Source organism: Hetaerina americana, unplaced genomic scaffold, assembly GCF_022747635.1.
Source record: "Hetaerina americana unplaced genomic scaffold, ioHetAmer1.1.p SCAF_45, whole genome shotgun sequence".
Lineage (NCBI taxonomy): Eukaryota > Metazoa > Arthropoda > Insecta > Odonata > Calopterygidae > Hetaerina > Hetaerina americana.
Genome location: NW_027287041.1, coordinates 2,474,541 through 2,493,758, shown reverse-complemented (window position 1 = coordinate 2,493,758; position 19,218 = coordinate 2,474,541). Strand labels below are relative to the sequence as shown.

Genomic DNA, 19,218 nt, shown 5'->3' with positions numbered 1-19,218 from the left:
TCACCAAAGTCATCCAACATCCATAAGACCATCGACAATGTTAACGGGTCTACTGAAGTCAGTCCGTCAGCAAAACCAGCTTTCATTACCCCAAGTTTTGGACCTTGTGTAATCCGTAGAATGCCTCTCCCAGTTTCGCAGCCCGTCGCAAAGCCCAGTGTTATCAATGGCACTGATTTGCCTGCTGGCTCAGCTTCAAACTCGACGGTCGCAGCTCAACTAAGTCGACCGTATTCCCTGCGTAGAGCACCTCTCCAAACTCCGCAGAACGTCAACAACGGGAAGTCCCTCAACGATAGCATTTTGTGTACGAATAGGACTCCGAACCAAGGCATCAAATCGAAGACTAACGGTTATCGTGTTGTCCAGAGGATACCTTTCATACCTCCCCTCTCTGTCGACCAACAAAAACGCATCAACGCAAGTGTTTCAAATGACGGCACATCTGTCTCAACCGTGGTAGACGGTAGGAGGAGATCTGACGTGAGACAAGGAGCTGTGGTACCGTTTCCCAAGCCTGTCGACAAGCAAGATGTCAACAGAAGTGTCATAGCTGCCGGTACGTCTGCGGTACCGGATGTCGTGCCGGAAAGAAGTGGACCGGATGCGAACCAGAGGATATTGAATCTGAAGATTGCCGGTGGGAAGAACGTACCGAAATCCATGCGGGCAATCAATGATACAGGTAAGATGTTCCGAACCATGGCATCCCCAATGAGTTATGTGTACCGTTCAAACAGTTTTCTCGGGTTTGCAATTAAAAGGAAAGTCGTTGGGAGTGTAATATTTTGGAAGCTGTATTAATATTTAACTGTTTAAATGATTAAATCTCTGTTTTTCATCATCAAAACTGAACAGTGCATGTGTGTTTATGAATCAATGGGTGAGAACTTTGTTTCTTTGCCAAATTAAGAGGTTTTTTTGTTGATTTCTGTGCTCGATTCTTGTAATTAGAATGCATAATTAAGGGTCTGTCTCAAGAAACGAGGTAAGAAATCATGGGGGGGTACTTAATTGCAAATTACTTGACTGATATTACATTAGTTAAAGTAAGTGAAATTCATTTAACTAATTGAAATAGGTTGTACAAAGTCCAAAATAGTCCTTGCGTGGTTTTGCGCGATCTTTTTGTGTGTGTGTGTGCACGTGTGTGTTTGTCTGTCTCCCGCAAGGGTTGCGTTGTGCTGTTTGGTTTAACCCCGGTATGAAAAAAAAACCGTCCCCACGTCCACCCTTTCCCCTTCTCGGCATTTAAAAAAAAAATTTCCCAAACTAACCCATCGTACCACGGTTGTGGTCTTTTTCACGGTATCCCCATGGTCATGCATGCATGCCAAACATTAACTTTCGAATGAAGTTAACCTGTTTTGCCAGCGTTAAGTAAGTGAAATAGGTCGTGCAAAGTTTTTAACTCTCGTACAATGTTGTCCTATTGGAATAATTACTAATTTTGATTGAATTAATTAATGAATAATGTTTGTTTCTGTGGAATACTTGCGTTTCTGTACGCAATCAACGGTTGTGTCATTACTGAAGCTCTCATTTTGCGGTAATTAATATTTTTTCAACCGCAAATTTAACCCAAATGTCACGGCAATTCCATTTCCGTCGGAAGGTGTTTAAATATCTGGGCTTGCCCTAACGATAATTATTCGTGTCACCCATCTGCACTGAGACACAATCTTGTACTCTTTTAAACTTCTGAGTCCCCCTTCCCCTCATTACTCTACGTGAAGTTAACCGTACTCCAAAATTAAAAGGAACAAGGATGAATCAAGAAAGATATACCCAAATGCCTGTACTACTAATAAGCAGAATTAATCTGGGTTGAGGGGAAATGTATCGCAGATCAAAGTACGTATCGCTAACAATCTTTGATACAACCCCCTTTGTGCTTCAAAGCAACAATTTCAGCACATGAGACACCCTTCTGGTACGCTTCCTCGAAGGCGTCGGGATGGGAATCTAGTCCAGGCACCTCCTCACGGCCTCTTTGACGTAATCCACTGGTCCAAAATGGTACTCAAAAGGGGTCTTACTCGAAGACCAATGTTTCGTCACCAGTGACCACCTATTCTGATTGAAATTGGGGTCACTTTGGCAGTGGTCCAAGAGGTCAAAGCCAAGATTGACACGCAAGCCGTCTTACTCAAACACCTTGGGGACCATCTTGGCTCGAACCTTTCTCATCGGCTATAATGGTCTGTAAGAATACCGCAATTCACCGTGGTTTTCTGAATACTGCAGCAGTCTCCTTCTGCTATCACATCTGCTGACAATTGGGCGTCAATTGGAATTTGAGCTTGTGTCTCACTTTCTGGATGTTTTCATCACACTTTTGTGTCCTAGATGGATGTCCAGGGCATTATAACTCATTGTCAACCTCCTCTCAACCCTCCCAGAGACATATCCCGACTTGCAGAAGAAGAAAATCATCACTTTGGGTCATTTCTCCATCTCCGTATAAGCATCCTCAACCATTGTCATGGTCTCCACACCATACGAGCCTTTGTGTTAGTTGTAGTGCTGTACAGGGTTAATCCTGGGGCTATTCTCAAGAAAAGGAGAGGACATTTGAATGCCTTAATCTTGCCGTCGCTCTATTTATGATACTCTGGATGAACAAGCAATGAAGAACACGTCAACAGAGCGAGGGAAGGGTACAAAGTTGACCAAAGTAGAAGCAATTGGCTAGAAGTACACGTGATAAGGCGTTGAGATTGCTTGTGAATCTTAACTGTGGGGAAGATTAGTAGCATTCGAGAATAGATTGAAGACCTAGGATGGAGTATATGGATGGGAAACTTGAAGATATTAGTACTTTAATGTGCAAGAACTGGCATTTATGAGAGAACTCAATGCAAATAAATGATTTATTCCAAACACAAATGCCACAGTTCAAGTTAGGAGTCACTCTGAGTCAAATATTGTGGCATTTATGTATTTCTGCCTTCTTAACAAAGATTCACAGACTGCTGTGTTGTTAATGGCATTGTTCCTCATCGCAAACCTCCTCTCTACCCTCCCAGAGACATCCATTACATGTGTGAGCAGGAAACCATAAAGGGTTCGTCCGGAAAATAAGTGTACTGACTCCTGGGCTGGCCGCACCAGGCGCGCCCAGCACCGCTCTGACGGGCTGCGATTGTAGGGGGGTATGTTGGCAAGCGACGCTGAAAAAGGCAGTTGGCTCTGAGCTGTGGTGTAGTGAGGAGCTCTGTTAACGCGAACCTCCACGCTCGACCCACGTCACGGAACGCGATGCCGAAGTTTTTGGAACAGCGTTATTCCATCAAATTTGCGGTAAAGCTTGGGAAATCGTCTACCGAAACTGTCGGTATGATTAACCAGGCTTACGGGGACTCAGCCATGTCCAGAAACATGATCTTTCGGTGGCACAAGATGTTCGTGGAGGGCAGAGAAGAGGTCGACGACGAGTCTTCGAGAGGTTCCCGATGATGCCTTCGTGGGAGCGTTCCAGGAATGTGAACGCCGCTGGAACAAGTGCATCGACTCACAAGGGTCCTATTTTGAGGAATATTAGCTTAAGATATGTAAAAGAGTAATAAATTTTTTTTCCTGAGCTCAGTACACTTATTTTCCGGACGAACCCTGTAGCTTTTGGAAATTTCTCCATCTCCATACAAGCATCCTTAACCATGTTAATGGTCTCCACATTAATTTTATAAGCTCAATGCACAATTTTATCGCATATTATTGCTCTCGGGGGAGTGGTACCCTGAATTCGTAATGGAAGGGGTTTAGTTGAGCAGTGATCCATAGACTGGAACCACCCGCAGATCAGTGACATCGGTAGCTTTGCATTCCCAAGACCTCCCACCATTTTCCCCGCAACAAATCGTCCAACTCCAGTTGTCCGCTTTGCCTGGAAAAAATCATTATTGCTTACTGTTTGCAATTGTTTAAACCCTGGTGCAAATCCACTTTCAGACCATCAGAGGCTAGAGAAATCCTTTGAAATGTATTACATACAAACTTAAGCCTTCAAAGTGTCCAAAAAATCTCTTTACTGACTCAGTAATTCCAATTATACTATTGAAAAAAATGCACTTATTAAAACTCTTAACCATATTCTCAATCCAATTTTACATTCGCAAGTTTGTACAAACGAGGAAGTTATTTGGTATGGTGGGCGAAGAGAGGGGGGTTTGTTGGGAGAAATTCTGTGGAGGCAGGAAAAGTGGATGAAGGGGGTATTTATTGGCAATATTTGGATGTTGAAGACTGTGATAGAGGGGAGAATGTTGGGCAAATGAGGGAAAGTGGATGAAGGGGGTATTTATTGGCAATATTTGGATGTTGAAGACTGTGATAGAGGGGAGAATGTTGGGCAAAAGAGGAAAGGGAAGGAACAGGATAGGGATGTCTTGGATAGGGGATGAAGGGAGGAAGAAAGTACTCAGAGAGATGAATAGGGACCTGATATAGAGTAGGATGATGGATTTTGGATATTGTGTTTTGTTAGGAGTCACAAAATGTTTTATTTAGTAGTTGTGTCCCCCCAAAAACCTACCTTAACCGGTAGATTACCTTATAATAATATATAACTTCACCTGTTAAGCAAATTTCTGCTGCTATTCTTGCTTCTCAAGCCAGGAGTTTATAATGAAATAAAAGCAACGAAGATAAATCAGTTTAAAACGTATCTTGGAAGTGTTTTGGACCAACACAGTCAAAGTAGTAGGGACGTAAGGAGAAGAATTGCGCTAGGCAAAGAGGCTTTCACACAAGGAGGAGGGAGTTGATGACGGGGACGTTGAGTAAGGATATGAAGAAAAGACTCGTTAAAAAACTTTGATATGGAGCGTAGCTATGTGTGGCTATGGAAACGTGGGTATTGAAGCAGGAGGATAGACGTAGATTGGAGGCTCAATTGATAGAATGCTGGTGTGGAGAAGAAGGTGAAATGGACAGAGAAGAAAACAAATGAGGAAGTGCTGGGTGTGGGAAGTGGTATGGTGGGCGAAGAGAAGGGTTTGTTTGGAGATATTACTATGGAGGCAGATGAAGTATGGATGAAGGGGGTGTTGATGGGCAATAGTGGGATGTTGAAGACTGTAATAGAGGGGAGAATGTAAGGCAAACGAGGAAAGGGAAGGAACAGGGTAGGGATGTCTTGGTTAGGGGATGAAGAGAGGATGAAAGTACTCAAGAGATGAAGAGGGACCTGATGTAGAGTAGAATGTTGTGTTTTGTGTTTTGTTAGGAGTCACAAAATGTTTTATTTAGAAGCTCTGTCCATCCATAAGCCTACCTTAACCGGTAGATTACCTAATAATAATAATAATAATATATAACTCCATCCGTTTAGCTAATTACCGCAGCTATTTACAGTACCGCTTAAGGTCCCATCCGACGGTTGGCATACTCACTCAAAGTGCCCTCCACAAAGCAACTCAAGTTGGGATGACGATACCACTGAAAGACATTCAACACAGCCACCGGGATTTGAACCCGGGCCCTCAGGGTAAGAAGCCAGTGCAGTTGTCACCGCAACATCTCGGCCCCATGGAAAACAGATATGAGACAAAATGCGCTTGTAAACAATTGCACTCAAAGATTAATACCCATGCCTTTACAATCACACAACGGCTAGCTTCACCTTATACCTTCAATGCAGCCTCTATCGCTGCACTCCGTCTATAATCACGCTCTCTTAGTTGTCATTTACCTTTCAAAATAATTTACTATGAGCACACCATTCACTTTTGCGATACAACTTCTCAAGTCGTCCATATCACACGCAGAACAATATTTTAATAATAACAATAGTATAATATTCACTGATCGAAGTTGGTTAAATCCCCCAGTGGCTGCTTGCTTTACATTTATTCTTAAAACTCCCAAAAAATTGGATGGAAAGGGCTCAAACGAACCTCCCAAGGAGCTGGTTATAAACGAACAATAGTTCTATTTAAATAAAAAGAGTATTTTTGTTCTTATCTGCGTTTTGAGTTCTTATTTTTATTTTGAAACTGTTCACGATTTTTCTCCCCTTTTTAAAGTTTGGTTTTATCTGTCTATTTCCCCATAAATCTTCCTGCGCTTTGTCATTTTTTAAAACAATTTTTAACATTTTTAACACAAAGCCAGCGGTGGACATCTTATTTTTTTCATTGTTAACTCTGACTCCTGACTAAACATTGGCGCTTCGGAATACAGTTTTGTTCCTGCAGCACCATCTACCGATTAATTCAGAAGCTATAGCAGCATTTTTTCTTGTTCTTAGAAGTCGTTTGATAAAGTTATGCCTGAGACAACAATTTTTTAAAAAAATAATGAAGTTCTGTAAAAAAAATAGATGATTTTTTTCCTTATTTGTTTTTTGCGTTGTTATTTGTTGTAGTTTTTTCCCTTTTTAAAGTTTGGTTTAACTGTCTTTTTCCTTAAATAATCCCACGCTTTGTCATTTTATAACAATTCCATGCATCGTGCCTAACCTACTCGTTTCTATTTCATTCAATCACTTACCCATTACAGTGTAACCAACATTTCCGTGACCCACTCTCCGTTCTTTTGTACCTTCTGAGTAAACGTATCTCTTGTTTCCTTTCTTTGAACTATTTCCATCTTCTTAATATGTCCCACCTCATATTGATCCACAGAGTACAGCAGTTAAATCCGGGCGATTGAGACTTCTGTTTAAAAGTACATGTATTAATCAAAAAATACGAATGAAAATTAAAATCCTTTTCACTTAACAAGTAGTGGAGGTATCTGTCAAGAATATTAACATTACTCAATGTAATTACCCCCTTCATCAGCTGTGCAAAGACCGCCTCAAATCTTGTTCAACCCTCAATTGCTTTCGTATGTACACTCTCCTTATAAAACAGTGCTGTCCATATAATTCGCGAATGATGCCTACGATAGTGGGGTGGTGTGGAGTATAGATATGCGAACCATTAAGGGGGTGCCTGGTCTAATTATTACCTGTATTATTACTGGTAACTCTTCTCTCAACTAAGCTAATAAACATACGATTAATAGTCGAGTTTGGGGCTCAAATCCGGGCTAGTATTATTTGGAAGGGTGGGTTAGGACTCCTATTGACCAGAACACATCAACAATGTGATCTCTGAGAGAGTCAGTTTTGGACTGAACTTACTCGTAATGACCTTGGTGGACCGTCCTGTTGGAATAATAACAGAGTATTGTCTTCCCCCAAGGCCAACAGTTACCATCCACGGTTTCACGGCATTTTTCATCAAAATTATGCAAATTTGCAAATAAAACTTGCTAAATTCCTCTGAAATCCGCACCTGAACATTTCCTATTAATGACATTTCCTCGCCATGGTTTAGCGAAACCGTTTTCCGTTGGATTCCTACGAAGCATTATACTTAACCACAATATTGTATAAACATTTAATCTGTGAGGGTATGACACAAGAATAATCGAACTATTTCGAAATATAACCCCCCCAAGGACAAATACCCTGGATAATAGCTGTTCCGCTGATTATACTCCGGACTTGTAGGTAACATCTCTTGGCCATTTTGAGTTATTATGACTGTTTATTGGAAGCCTATAGCTTACAATATAGCCTACAATGTGGCGGGGAATCCAAATTGACATTTTTACGCAGATAACAACTGCACCCTGTGTATAAATCATGTGGATTGCCTCAATATCAACCGTTTCTCAGCAATTTTCAAAACCTCAGTCATTCGCTAACATTAACGAAGATATTATTCCATCAAGAGTTTCATGATTAAAGAAAAAATGATGGATTATGTACTGGAGTTTTCGTATTCTTTTTATTAATTGATATAAAAGAGACATGGTAATCAAATAATTCTCTCTCTGTCTCTCTTAGGTATTGATAACTCCAAAGAAGCCTACGCAAATGCCGCCAAACGTTAACTTTCTACAATTTTCTCTCTTTAACTCGAAAATTTTGGGGTCTTTTTCGAAGGAACAAGATGCCGTGACGAAATACCTTACATTACAATATCACAGGCATTCGTAGTTATGCTTGACGTGCCACGGTCCATGAGGTGAAACCCAATTTATAAACACCTACAGGGTTCGTCCGGAAAATAAGTGTACTGAGCTCAGGAAAACAAATTAATTACACTTTTACATATCTTAAGCTAATATTCCTCAAAATAGGACCCTTGTGAGTCGATACACTTGTTCCAGCGGCGTTCCCATTCCTGGAACGCTCCCGCGAAGGAATCATCGGGAACCTCTAGAAGACTCGTCGTCACGGCCTCTTCTCTGCCCTCCACAAACATCTTGTGCCACCGAAAGAACATGTTTCTGGACATGGCTGACTCCCCGTAAGCCTGGTTAATCATACCGACAGTTTCGGTAGACGATTTCCCAAGCTTTACCGCAAATTTGATGGAATAACGCTGCTCCAAAAACTTCGGCATCGCGTTCCGTGACGTGGGTCGAGCGTGGAGGTTCGCGTTAACAGAGCTCCTCACTACACCACAGCTCAGAGCCGACTGCCTTTTTCAGCGTCGCTTGCCAACATACCCCTCTCCAATCGCAGCCCGTCAGAGCGGTGCTGGGCGCGCCTGGAGCGGCACACCCAGCCCAGGAGTCAGTACACTTATTTTCCAGACGAACCCTGTACGTTACTATTGGGGGATCTAGATGGTGTGGGGGCTAACGTACTGGCTTCCGACCCTGAGGGCCCGGGTTCAAATCCCAGTGGCGGCGTTGAATATTTTTCAGTGGTATCTAGATCCTTGCTTGAGGTGCTTTACTGTGGAGGGCACTTTGAGTGAGTACACCGTCCGTCGGATGGGACGTTAAACTGTGGACCCCTTGGCGCCTTTCCTTATTAAGAGTAGGCTAATGCCGACACCAGGTTTTTCTCTCCATCCTTCATCCTTTCCTGTCCATCCCCTATGGTGCAAATGACCTCAGCAGTCAGTTGCCTCCCCTAAATACTAATACTTAATGTTACCTTTCCCAAGAAACTTATTCCACACACAAGATATCTTAGTATCCAAGGACAAATATTCTATTTATTTCATTTTATCCATATCACAAAGAATTTATCCTTACCAATTCATTATTTTTACCAAATTTCATTATATATTTTTAAATAAATGTATGTGAATTGGATGAAAAATGATGATTCGTATGATTTAAGCTCTTTTTGTTATATGTTGAAGGTGATCAAGTTAATTTTTGATGCTTGTTTTGATTTTAATTCGTCAAATTTTGCTCTCACCCGAGTGGATTGAAGGGGATGGTGCGGGGGCTAACGTACTGGCTTCCCACCCTGAGGGCCTGGGTTCAAATCCCAGTGGCGGTGTTGAATATATTTCAGTAAGGGTATCTCGATATCCCTACTTGAGTTGCTTTGTGGAGGTCACTTTGAGTGAGTACGCCGTCCGTCGGATGGGACGTAAAACTGTTTGACCCCTTGGCACCTTTCCTTATTAGAGTAGGCTAATGCCGACGCCGGGTTTCTCTCTCCACCCTTCCTCCTTTCCCCATCCATCCTCTATGGCCTCACAAATGACCTCAGCTGTCGGTCAACTCCCCTAAAATACTAATACTACAACGAACAACGCCTTCGACATCACAGAAAACCAGGAGTATGACTCTGGTTTTGGATCAACTTTTTCATCTTTTTTCGGGTTCGATTTAATGCACTCGCAAACGGATGTTTTATTCTTCAGAGCATTTATCACTTCATTACACAGCTTTGAGTGCATTCTTCTCAGTAGTAATTTCTTTTGATAACCCTTACTACCGCACTCCAACCAATACACTTTATGTGTTGCTTCGTTGCTCTGTGATTTCATCAATTTTCATTCTCAGACGAGAAACAGAATCAAAAACAAGAAAGGACAACGGACAATATAACATAACAACTGGCATATACCATACGCACCGCACGACGATCCGCCAGAGCACAATCACGTCTCATTATTCGGTTGGTCAGGCAACTAATGCCGCTAGTGCACGTGGCTATAGTCCGCTTTAAGGCCGCCATGTTGCACCAGTTCGCCCATTTATTGCACAGATTACATAAATACATACACATTACATGTCTCCACATAAAATATATATCCATAATCATTTAAAACTCAAAATACTCTCACAGTTTATCGCATTGGCATTCAAATTTGTCGCGTGAATTTTTTTTAGAGGTATCTCTGTTCCCTACTTGAGTTGCTTTGTGGAGGGCACTTTGAGTGAGTACGCCGTCCGTCGGATGGGACGTAAAACTGTTTGACCCCTTGGCACCTTTCGTTAACAGAGTAGGCTAATGCCGACACCGGGTTTCTCTCTCCACCCTTCCTCCTTTCCCCGTCCATCCCCTATGGCCTCACAAATGACCTCAGCTGTTGGTCACAGCCTTCCATAAAATACTCATACTACTATGTTACTATTTTCTGACAAAATATGAACCCATTAATAGTCAAACTAACCACAATTTATATAAATAAAGGGTTTTAATCCTTAAGTTGATCTTTAAAACTATTTCCAATGAAAATTTAAAGGAAAACCACTTTAAATAGTTGTTCAATGGAAGTGAAGAACCTTGATAAATTCCAAAGACAGCTTAAATGGCTATAAAAGCACTCGATTGGACATTTGAGTGGGATCTGGGTTCGAATCCCGGCGTCAAGGCGAATGATTTTCATTCACGCTCTGAAATTGTTGCGTTGAAATGAATATTAGCGGACGACTCCATTAAAAAGTTACTGTTGCGTGGCATCTCCATTGTAGTTTCTTTGGAAATTTGTCAGAGGTATAAACAGCCCAAGTATTTGAAAGTTGGCTTTAACCTTGCGGACTGTGGCGCGTTGCGCACGGCAACAATTGATTTTTACGCAATCTAAAAGTGTCGCATTGTTAACTCATTTAAATTTCAATTTTTTTTTCTTAAATTTGAACAAAAACATAAATTTGGATGACTTTACCTTTTAAAATTTCAAAACCATTTGGAAACTTATCATAGTTTAGTCTATATATGTTAGTCTCTAAATATAAACCTTTTAACTGTCAAACTAACTACAATTTATATAAGTAAAGGGTTTTTAATCTTTAAGTTGATCTTGGTAAACTATTTCCAATGAAAATTTAAAGAAAAACGCACGTGGCGCATTGCGCATGACAATGATTGATTTTTACGCAATCTGAAAGTGTTGCAATTGATAACTCTTTTGAATTTCAATTTTTTTTTGCCGTCCATTGAAACTTTTTTTGCGTTTTGATGACTGATTTGAGTGATTTTTCCCCTAAAAAGTCAAATGTTAAAAAATCCCCCCCCCCCTTTTCTTGTTGCGCATTTGTTCATTGTACTCTTTGCGCGTTATTATCCCCTCTGCGTGTAATTCTCTGATTAATTCTTTTACCTTCTTGTAGGGAGGAAGGTTTTCAACGCAGCAAATCAGTCACAGAAGAATGACAGCAATCTGGTGCAGAGGATTGTTATCAAGAAGAGGAAGGCCTCGGATTTGCGTAAGTACTTGTTTTGCGTGAATGGATTGAGGTCATGTCCACAGTGACCTTGTCCAAACATTGACCTCCACAAAAATCATACTTATTCCTCCAACCGAGGGCATGGTGGGCTCAAAGTTTACGACGGTAATCCCAGAAGTACTCGACCCAACAAAGAAAACACTGAAATTATGATAAAAAATGCATTTTTTCTTCAACACAATCTCCTTTCAGCTCTCCGTACACTTTTCCCAGCGATGTTCAATGAGTTCGATATCCTTTTTCTATAATAAGAACTGTCCAGCTCCTCAAAATAGCCGTTAACTGCACTCGACATCATTTCTTAATGGTCGGAAAATCTTACATCACCGTGCCGTAAGTTTACAAATACAGAAAATAACCCGATGGAGGCTAAATCTGGCGAATAGTGTGCATGAGGTAGCAATTCAAACTTTAATTCAATGAATTCTGGCCATTTCGATAATGGATTTGTGAGCTGATGCATTGTCTTGATGAAACAAAACTTTCTTCTCTGCCAAATGCGACCGCTTTTGATTGATTTTTTCACTTAAAACATTGCAATAAGTTCGCTTAAATACTCCCCATTGATAGTTTTCTCTTTTTCAAGATGGTCAATGAAAATTATCCCATGCCAAATCCCAAAAAAACCCGAGGCCAGAGACTTTGTCTGCAGATGAAACGGTCTTCGCCTTCTTTGGAGCCAGTTCTCCCGTTTGAATCCATTGTTTTGATTGTTCTTTCGTCTCGGGTGTTTAGTAATGGACCCATGTTTCATCCGTGGTTATGAAACATCACTAAAATTCTGCTTTGTTGCCTTGAAACTTCGCTAAACACTCAATTGAAACATCTTCACGGCACTGGTTTTGCTCAAGTGTGAGCAAACGCGGTACCCATCTTGCACACAGCTTTCTCATGTCCAAATTTCCAGTTAATACCCGATGTACCGCACTTCACTATCCAGTATCCAATCACATGAGTTAATTAAACTAATTAGAATGAGGTGGGTAATTATGAAATCCTTGCAAGAATAAGACTATACAAGAGATAAGATCATGCAGTATCAAGCTCCCTATTCGTTTACTTGATAATTTCTGTCTCTTTTGTACGACACCTGGAAACAGTTTCCATATCCTGATCAAATAAGGTGTGTAAATGAAATCCTTGCAAAAATAAGACTATATAATAGGTAAGATCATGCAGTATCAAGATACCATTTCAATTGCTTAATAATTTAATATTCCTGTGCAACTGGGGATCGGTTTCAGTATTCTGAACAATGTAGAGTAGAATCAAACTAATTTGATTGAAGTGGGGACAGGAAATCCTTGTAAAAATAAGACTATACAATAGGTAAGATCATGCAGTATCAAGATACCATTTCAATTCCTCAATAATTTAATTTATATAACATTTTTGTATTTAACATCCAGTATTACTTTTTGGATTGTCTTCACCGTTTCTATGAGTCGTCACACCTCATTTGGTCGACCCCAATAGCGATGTTCTCATCTTTGACAGCTCGTACTGTGGCCTCGTTCGTAAACTCTGCTACCCAATTGTATTGAATTAACGTTGTATAAATGAAGGAGCAGACTCACCTACAGAGTAGAATAAACCAGCTTTTATATTGGTTGGGGGCTGAGGTCTTTGAATATCCCTTGTCGGTACTTATTGAACTGCCCTCGTACATACTCAGGGTAAACGACGGTGTAGAAAGAGAACAATAAAAATAGGGAATGTCTAAGCAAAGAATTATTGGGAAAAGCTGGGGACTGTGGGAAAAAAGGCCTGGCTTGAAGATGAAGAGAAATCTGGAGAGATTTTTTGGAGAAATTAGATAGAGAAAAAGATCAGTAATCTCAGACTTCTGACTGTTCCCAAATTTGAAGTAATTTCTTTCTGGGAAGGGCTTTACGTCCAATGAAGAAGTTGAGATTCCCATGTATGGATAATTCCACAGTCCTCTCAACTATCACTTATCCAGGAAGGAATACGAGGGGCGGTTCGATAAGTACCCGTGTTTGATGACAAAGGGCGTTTTCCTGAGGGAAGTTTATGCTATCATCGTGTGCTGCCATCTATCAAACGATGGCAAAACAACAAATTTGAGACTGATTTAAAAAGGTTAGTTTGGATTAGGCAGCCATTTGTGTGTAAGACGTGCTTCGTGATTTTCGCTTGAAGATGAAAAAAGAGAGCAGTATCGTTCGGGTATTCCCTTTTTGTTTTGTTTTGGATGGGAAGGTATGCGAGGAGATGAAGGCAAAATTGGATGCTGTTGGATGGGGACACTTCACTTTGCCATCTATGACCACAGTTAGATATTGGTCCGACGAAGTTAAATGTGGGCGAACATCTGTTTTTGATGAGGAGTGACCAGGACGCCAGACGTCGTTATACCGAGGAAATCATTCAAAAAGTCCACGCCATGATTCTCGCTGATCGACGAATGAAAGTGCGCGAAGTAGCAGAGGCCGTGGGAGGTGTGTCGCCTGGAACGGCAATTAATATTTCACATGAATAGATTGGCAAAATGAATAAATTGTCTTGTCCGATGGGTGCCGCAATTGCTCACAGTAGACAACAAGCTGATCCCGGAGTTGTCAGTGCCAAACTGCATGAACTACATTATGAATTGCTGCCGCACCCCCCGTATTCTCCCCATCTGGCTGCCTGTGACTTCATGAACTGCATGAACTACACTATGAATTGCTGCCGCACCCCCTGTATTCACCCGATCTGGCTGCCTGCGACTTCATGAACTGCATGAACTACACTTTGAATTGCTGCCGCACCCCCCGTATTCCCCCGATCTGGCTGCCTACGACTTTCTTATATTCCCTAAACATGAAGAAATGGCTCGCGGGGAAAAAATTTAGCTCAAACGAGGAAGTTATCTCCCAGAGACAGAGGCGTATTTTGGAGAGAGTTCAACAAATCCTATTTTTTCAAGGGGTTAAAAAAATGGCCGTAACTTTGGGAGAAGTGTATATCTTTCTAAATGGGGACTATGCTGAGAAATATATAAAAATGTTTGCGAAAAAATGGTTTCTTCATTTCTAATACAGTTATGTATTGAACCGCCCTGGTACTGATGTTGGTGAAATCCAGGACCAAGTCCGTTTTGAAGTCGACGGATATTCTGTGTAGAGAAATAAAATCATTTTTTTAACTCCTAATATCTCATTCAATTGATGTCAGGCCGTGAACTTTTCCTCCTTACCCTCGTATTGTTGGAGTTGTTTAATGAGTTTGTTGTATCTTCCATGCTTGTCCCTTGTTGTCGACTTCATTTTGAATCAAACATTAAATTCAACAATGTCTTGTCTTTTCAGTGAAACACATTCCGCTGGTGATGGGAGCTAAGCTCAACGGGGGCAGAACTCAGATCCCGCCTAACGTCCAATGCTCAGTGTTGAAATTCAAGGTATAGCAGTCGTGCGTAGTGGTGGCGTGATTGTTTCTCATTGCGTATACGCAAACGTGGTTTTTTTTTGTGCTGGAGAAACAAAGAGGGCTACATCCAAGCAATACAAGATTGTAATGTGGAATGTCAGCATGCCCAGTCTTCCCTGTGACACAAGAGGATCTAGTTGCGTGCTTGCGTTTGCCGTTTTTCAAGGAAAGGAAAGAGTACAAATTTTTGATGCAATAAAACCAGCTTTGTGACTAGTCTTCTTCAATTTGTACACTTCATAGAGCAATCAAAAGAAGATCTTTATATTGCATGATCTCAACTCTTGTATAGTCTTATTTTTGCGAGGATTTCATTTCCCCACCTTAATCAAATTAGTTTGATTGACAGATTGTTCAGAATACTGAAACTGATCCCCAGTTGCAGAGGAAAATTAAATTATTAAGCAATTGAAATGGTATATTGACACTGCATGATCTTACCTATTGCATAGTCTTATTTTTGCAAGGATTTTATTTCCCCATCTCAATCAAATTAGTTTGATTCTAATCTGCATTGTGCAGAATACTGAAACTGATCCCCAGCTGCACAGGAAAATGAAATTATTAAGCAATTGAAATGGTATCTTGACACTGCATGATCTTACCTATTGCATAGTCTTATTTTTGCAAGGATTTTATTTCCCCATCTCAATCAAATTAGTTTGATTCTACTCTGCATTGTGGAGAATACTGAAACTTATCCCCAGCTGCACAGGAAAATGAAATTATTAAGCAATTGAAATGGTATCTTGACACTGCATGATCTTACCTATTGCATAGTCTTATTTTTGCAAGGATTTCATTTCCCCATCTTAATCAAATTAGTTTGATTCTACTATGCATTGCTCAGAATACTGAAACTGATCCCCAGTTGTACAGGAAAATTAAATTATTAAGCAATTGAAATGATATCTTGATACTGCATGATCTTACCTATTGTGTAGTCTTATTCCTGCAAGGATTTCATTTCCCCATCTCAATGAAATTAGTTTGATTCTACTATGCATTGTTCAGAATACTGAAACCAATCCCCAGTTGCACAGGAATATTAAATTATTAAGCAATTGAAATGATATCTTGATACTGCATGATCTTACCTATTGTGTAGTCTTATTCCTGCAAGGATTTCATTTCCCCATCTCAATGAAATTAGTTTGATTCTACTCTGCATTGTTCAGAATACTGAAACCGATCCCCAGTTGCAAAAGAATATTAAATTATTAAGCAATTGAAATGATATCTTGATACTGCATGATCTTACCTATTGCATAGTCTTATTCCTGCCAGGATTTCATTTACACACCTTATTTGATCAGGATATGGAAACTGTTTCCAGGTGTCGTACACAAGAGACAGAAATTATCAAGTAAACGAATAGGGAGCTTGTGACTGCATGATCTTATCTCTTGTATAGTCTTATTCTTGCAAGGATTTCATAATTACCCACCTTATTCTAATTAGTTTAATTAACTCATGTGATTGGATTATGGAATCTGTTTCTAAATTGCCCAGGAGAATACAATTGTTTCAGTTTATGTTGAAAAAGATGCAAGTGATTTAGTTCTTCTCCTTGTTTGTGAAATGAACCTTTAATTATGTATATATATGACCCAATTCCATGCATAGGTGAACCTAGCGGGAGTTTGGGGGTATAAATATTTGTTGTATAGAATACAAGAGTCACCACCGTCCTTTGTATCGGTAGCTATTGGTCTTAACTGTGCTGATTAATGCAACAGCTGTGAGAGTTCATAGTTATTTCATTAACTTTAAGAAGTTTTACGATACTATGAACGTACTAGGCATGTGTTTGGTTTCAGCGAAAGCTTAAGTGTGGATTCATATCGTCTTTTATCCAAAGGAAGAAATGATGAGCTGTTTAAATGAGTATGGCATTGATGCCAGAGATTGATTTTACAGTGTCTTGGAAAATGAATTGTCTGGGAACATCAGTGTTGGGTATTGTAACTGGAATTTCGACCCAAACAAGTCTTGACGGATGAGATGATTGCTTTCATATGTTTTCCCGTAGATTTTACTATATAAATGTTATTTTTTTTTCGCATGAAGGTTTTTTTTTATTTGCAATATCTACTGTCACTTTGATGGGTCGTCTACCCAGTGGATATCAAACGCATTCATATGTATATAAAAATATTCATGCAGATGTATATTTTGTTTGAAATGTTAATTTTTGTAATAAAAGAATATCTTTTTTTGTTTTATTAGCTCAAACTGTGTTGTGTATTGATTTTGGTGTTGATGTTCAGTGACCTTGGGATATTATCCGTCTGCCAATAGATGGAGATTGGAGCCCAGAGGTAACAGGTTTGTATTGATAAAATGGAGAAAAAATTCAGAATGTCGTCAGTGGTATTCTATATACAGGGTTCGTCCGGAAAATAAGTGTACTGAGCTCAGGAAAAAAATGTATTACACTTTTACATATCTTAAGCTAATATTCCTCAAAATAGGACCCTTGTGAGTCGATACATTTGTTCCAGCGGCGTTCCCATTCCTGGAAGGCTCCCGCGAAGGCATCATCGGGAACCTCTCGAAGACACGTCGTCACGGCCTCTTTGACGGCGTCCAAAGTCCCGTATCGCGTTCCTTCGAAACTCCTCTTTATCTTCGGGAACAGAAAGAAGTTCGGTGGTGCCAAGTCTGGGCTGTAGGGCGGGTGCGGCAGCGTTGCCACGCCGTGCTTGGCCAAGAAGTCCGACACGACAAGCGCGGTATGAGACGGCGCATTGTCGTGATGCAGCCGCCAGATATTTTTGATCGCTGGCCGGACGCGGGCGACTCGTTTTCGAAGCCTGTCGAGCACTTGGACGTAAAATGCAGCATTTACAGTTTGTCGTTCAGGTACATATTCGTAGTGGACGACTCCCCTTTTGTCAAAAAAGACAATGAGCATCGCCTTGATCCGAGATTTGCTCATGCGAGCTTTCTTTTGACGGGGTGATGATGGGGTGTGCCACTCCGCACTTTGTCTCTTCGACTCCGGGTCGTACTCAAAGGTCCACGTCTCGTCAGCCGAAACAACGTTCTCTAAAAAATGTCGATCATTTTTGCAGTGATCCGCAAGTTGTGTCGCGATTTCCAAACGATTGAGTCTTTGATCATCACTGAGTACTTTCGGCACCAACTTTGCACAAATTTTTCGCATCTGTAATTGCTCCCTAATAATCTCGTGCACTATTGTTTTTGGCACATTACACTGCTCTGCTATCATCCGAACACTAAGACGACGATCAGAGTTCAGTACATCGCGAACTTTTCGCACATTTTCGTCGGTGAGTGTCGTTGATGGGCGTCCAGGCCGTGGTTCGTCGTCGACCTCTTCTCTGCCCTCCACGAACATCTTGTGCCACCGAAAGATCATGTTTCTGGACATGGCTGACTCCCCGTAAGCCTGGTTAATCATACGGACAGTTTCGGTAGTTGAATTCCCAAGCTTTACCGCAAATTTGATGGAATAACGCTGCTCCAAAAACTTCGGCATCGCGTTCCGTGAAGTGGGTCGATCGTGGAGGTTCGCGTTAACAGAGCTCCTCACTACACCACACTACACCTGGAGCGGCGCGCCCAGCCCAGGAGTCAGTACACTTATTTTCCGGACGAACCCTGTATTAATCAAAAAATAGGAATGAAAATGAAAATCCTCATTGTTTTTACCAGTGGTGGTGGTAACTTTCAAGAATATTAACATTACTCAATGTAATTATACCCTTCACCAGCTGTGCAAAGACCGCCTCAAATCTTGTTAAATCCTCAATCAATATCACAAGTACACTCTCCTTATAAAACAGCGCTGTCCATATAATTCGCGAATGCTGCCTACGATAGTGGGGTGGTGTGGAGTATAGATATGCGAACCATTAAGGGGGTGCCTCGTAGTATTAGTTTTGAGGGGAGGCGACCGACGGCTAAGGTCATTTGCGCCATAGGGGATGGACAGGAAAGGATGAAGGGTGGAGAGAAACCCGGCATCGGCATTAGCCCACTCTTTACGAAAGGCGCCAAGGGGTCCGCAGTTTAACGTCCCATCCGACGGACGGCGTACTCACTCACAGTGCCCTCCACAAAGCAGCTCAAATAGGGATCGAGATACCTCTGAAAAATATTCAACACCGCCGGGATTTGAACCCGCGCCCTCTGGGTGGGAAGCCAGTACGTTAGCCCCCGCACCATCTCGATCCCCCGGGGTGCCTCGTCTAATTATTAAATGTATAATTGCTTGTAACTCTTCTCTCAACTAATCTAGTAAACATACGATTAATAGTCGAGGTTGGGGCTCAA

General features: G+C 41.1%; 1 protein-coding gene across 1 annotated transcript in view; it reads left to right on the top strand.

Moving 5' to 3' along the window:
* LOC139693247 (uncharacterized) overlaps positions 1-15,505 on the top strand; it is a 42,941-nt gene extending 27,436 nt beyond the window's left edge. Inside the window, exons 7-9 of the mRNA XM_071591353.1 lie at positions 1-685; positions 11,365-11,460; positions 14,796-15,505. The exon at positions 1-685 is cut by the window's left edge and continues 5 nt beyond it. Coding sequence (XP_071447454.1) covers positions 1-685; positions 11,365-11,460; positions 14,796-14,893 — 879 coding nt within the window. The 3' untranslated portion in view covers positions 14,894-15,505. The remainder of the gene's footprint in view (positions 686-11,364; positions 11,461-14,795) is intronic.
* The last annotated feature ends 3,713 nt before the right edge of the window (positions 15,506-19,218 follow it).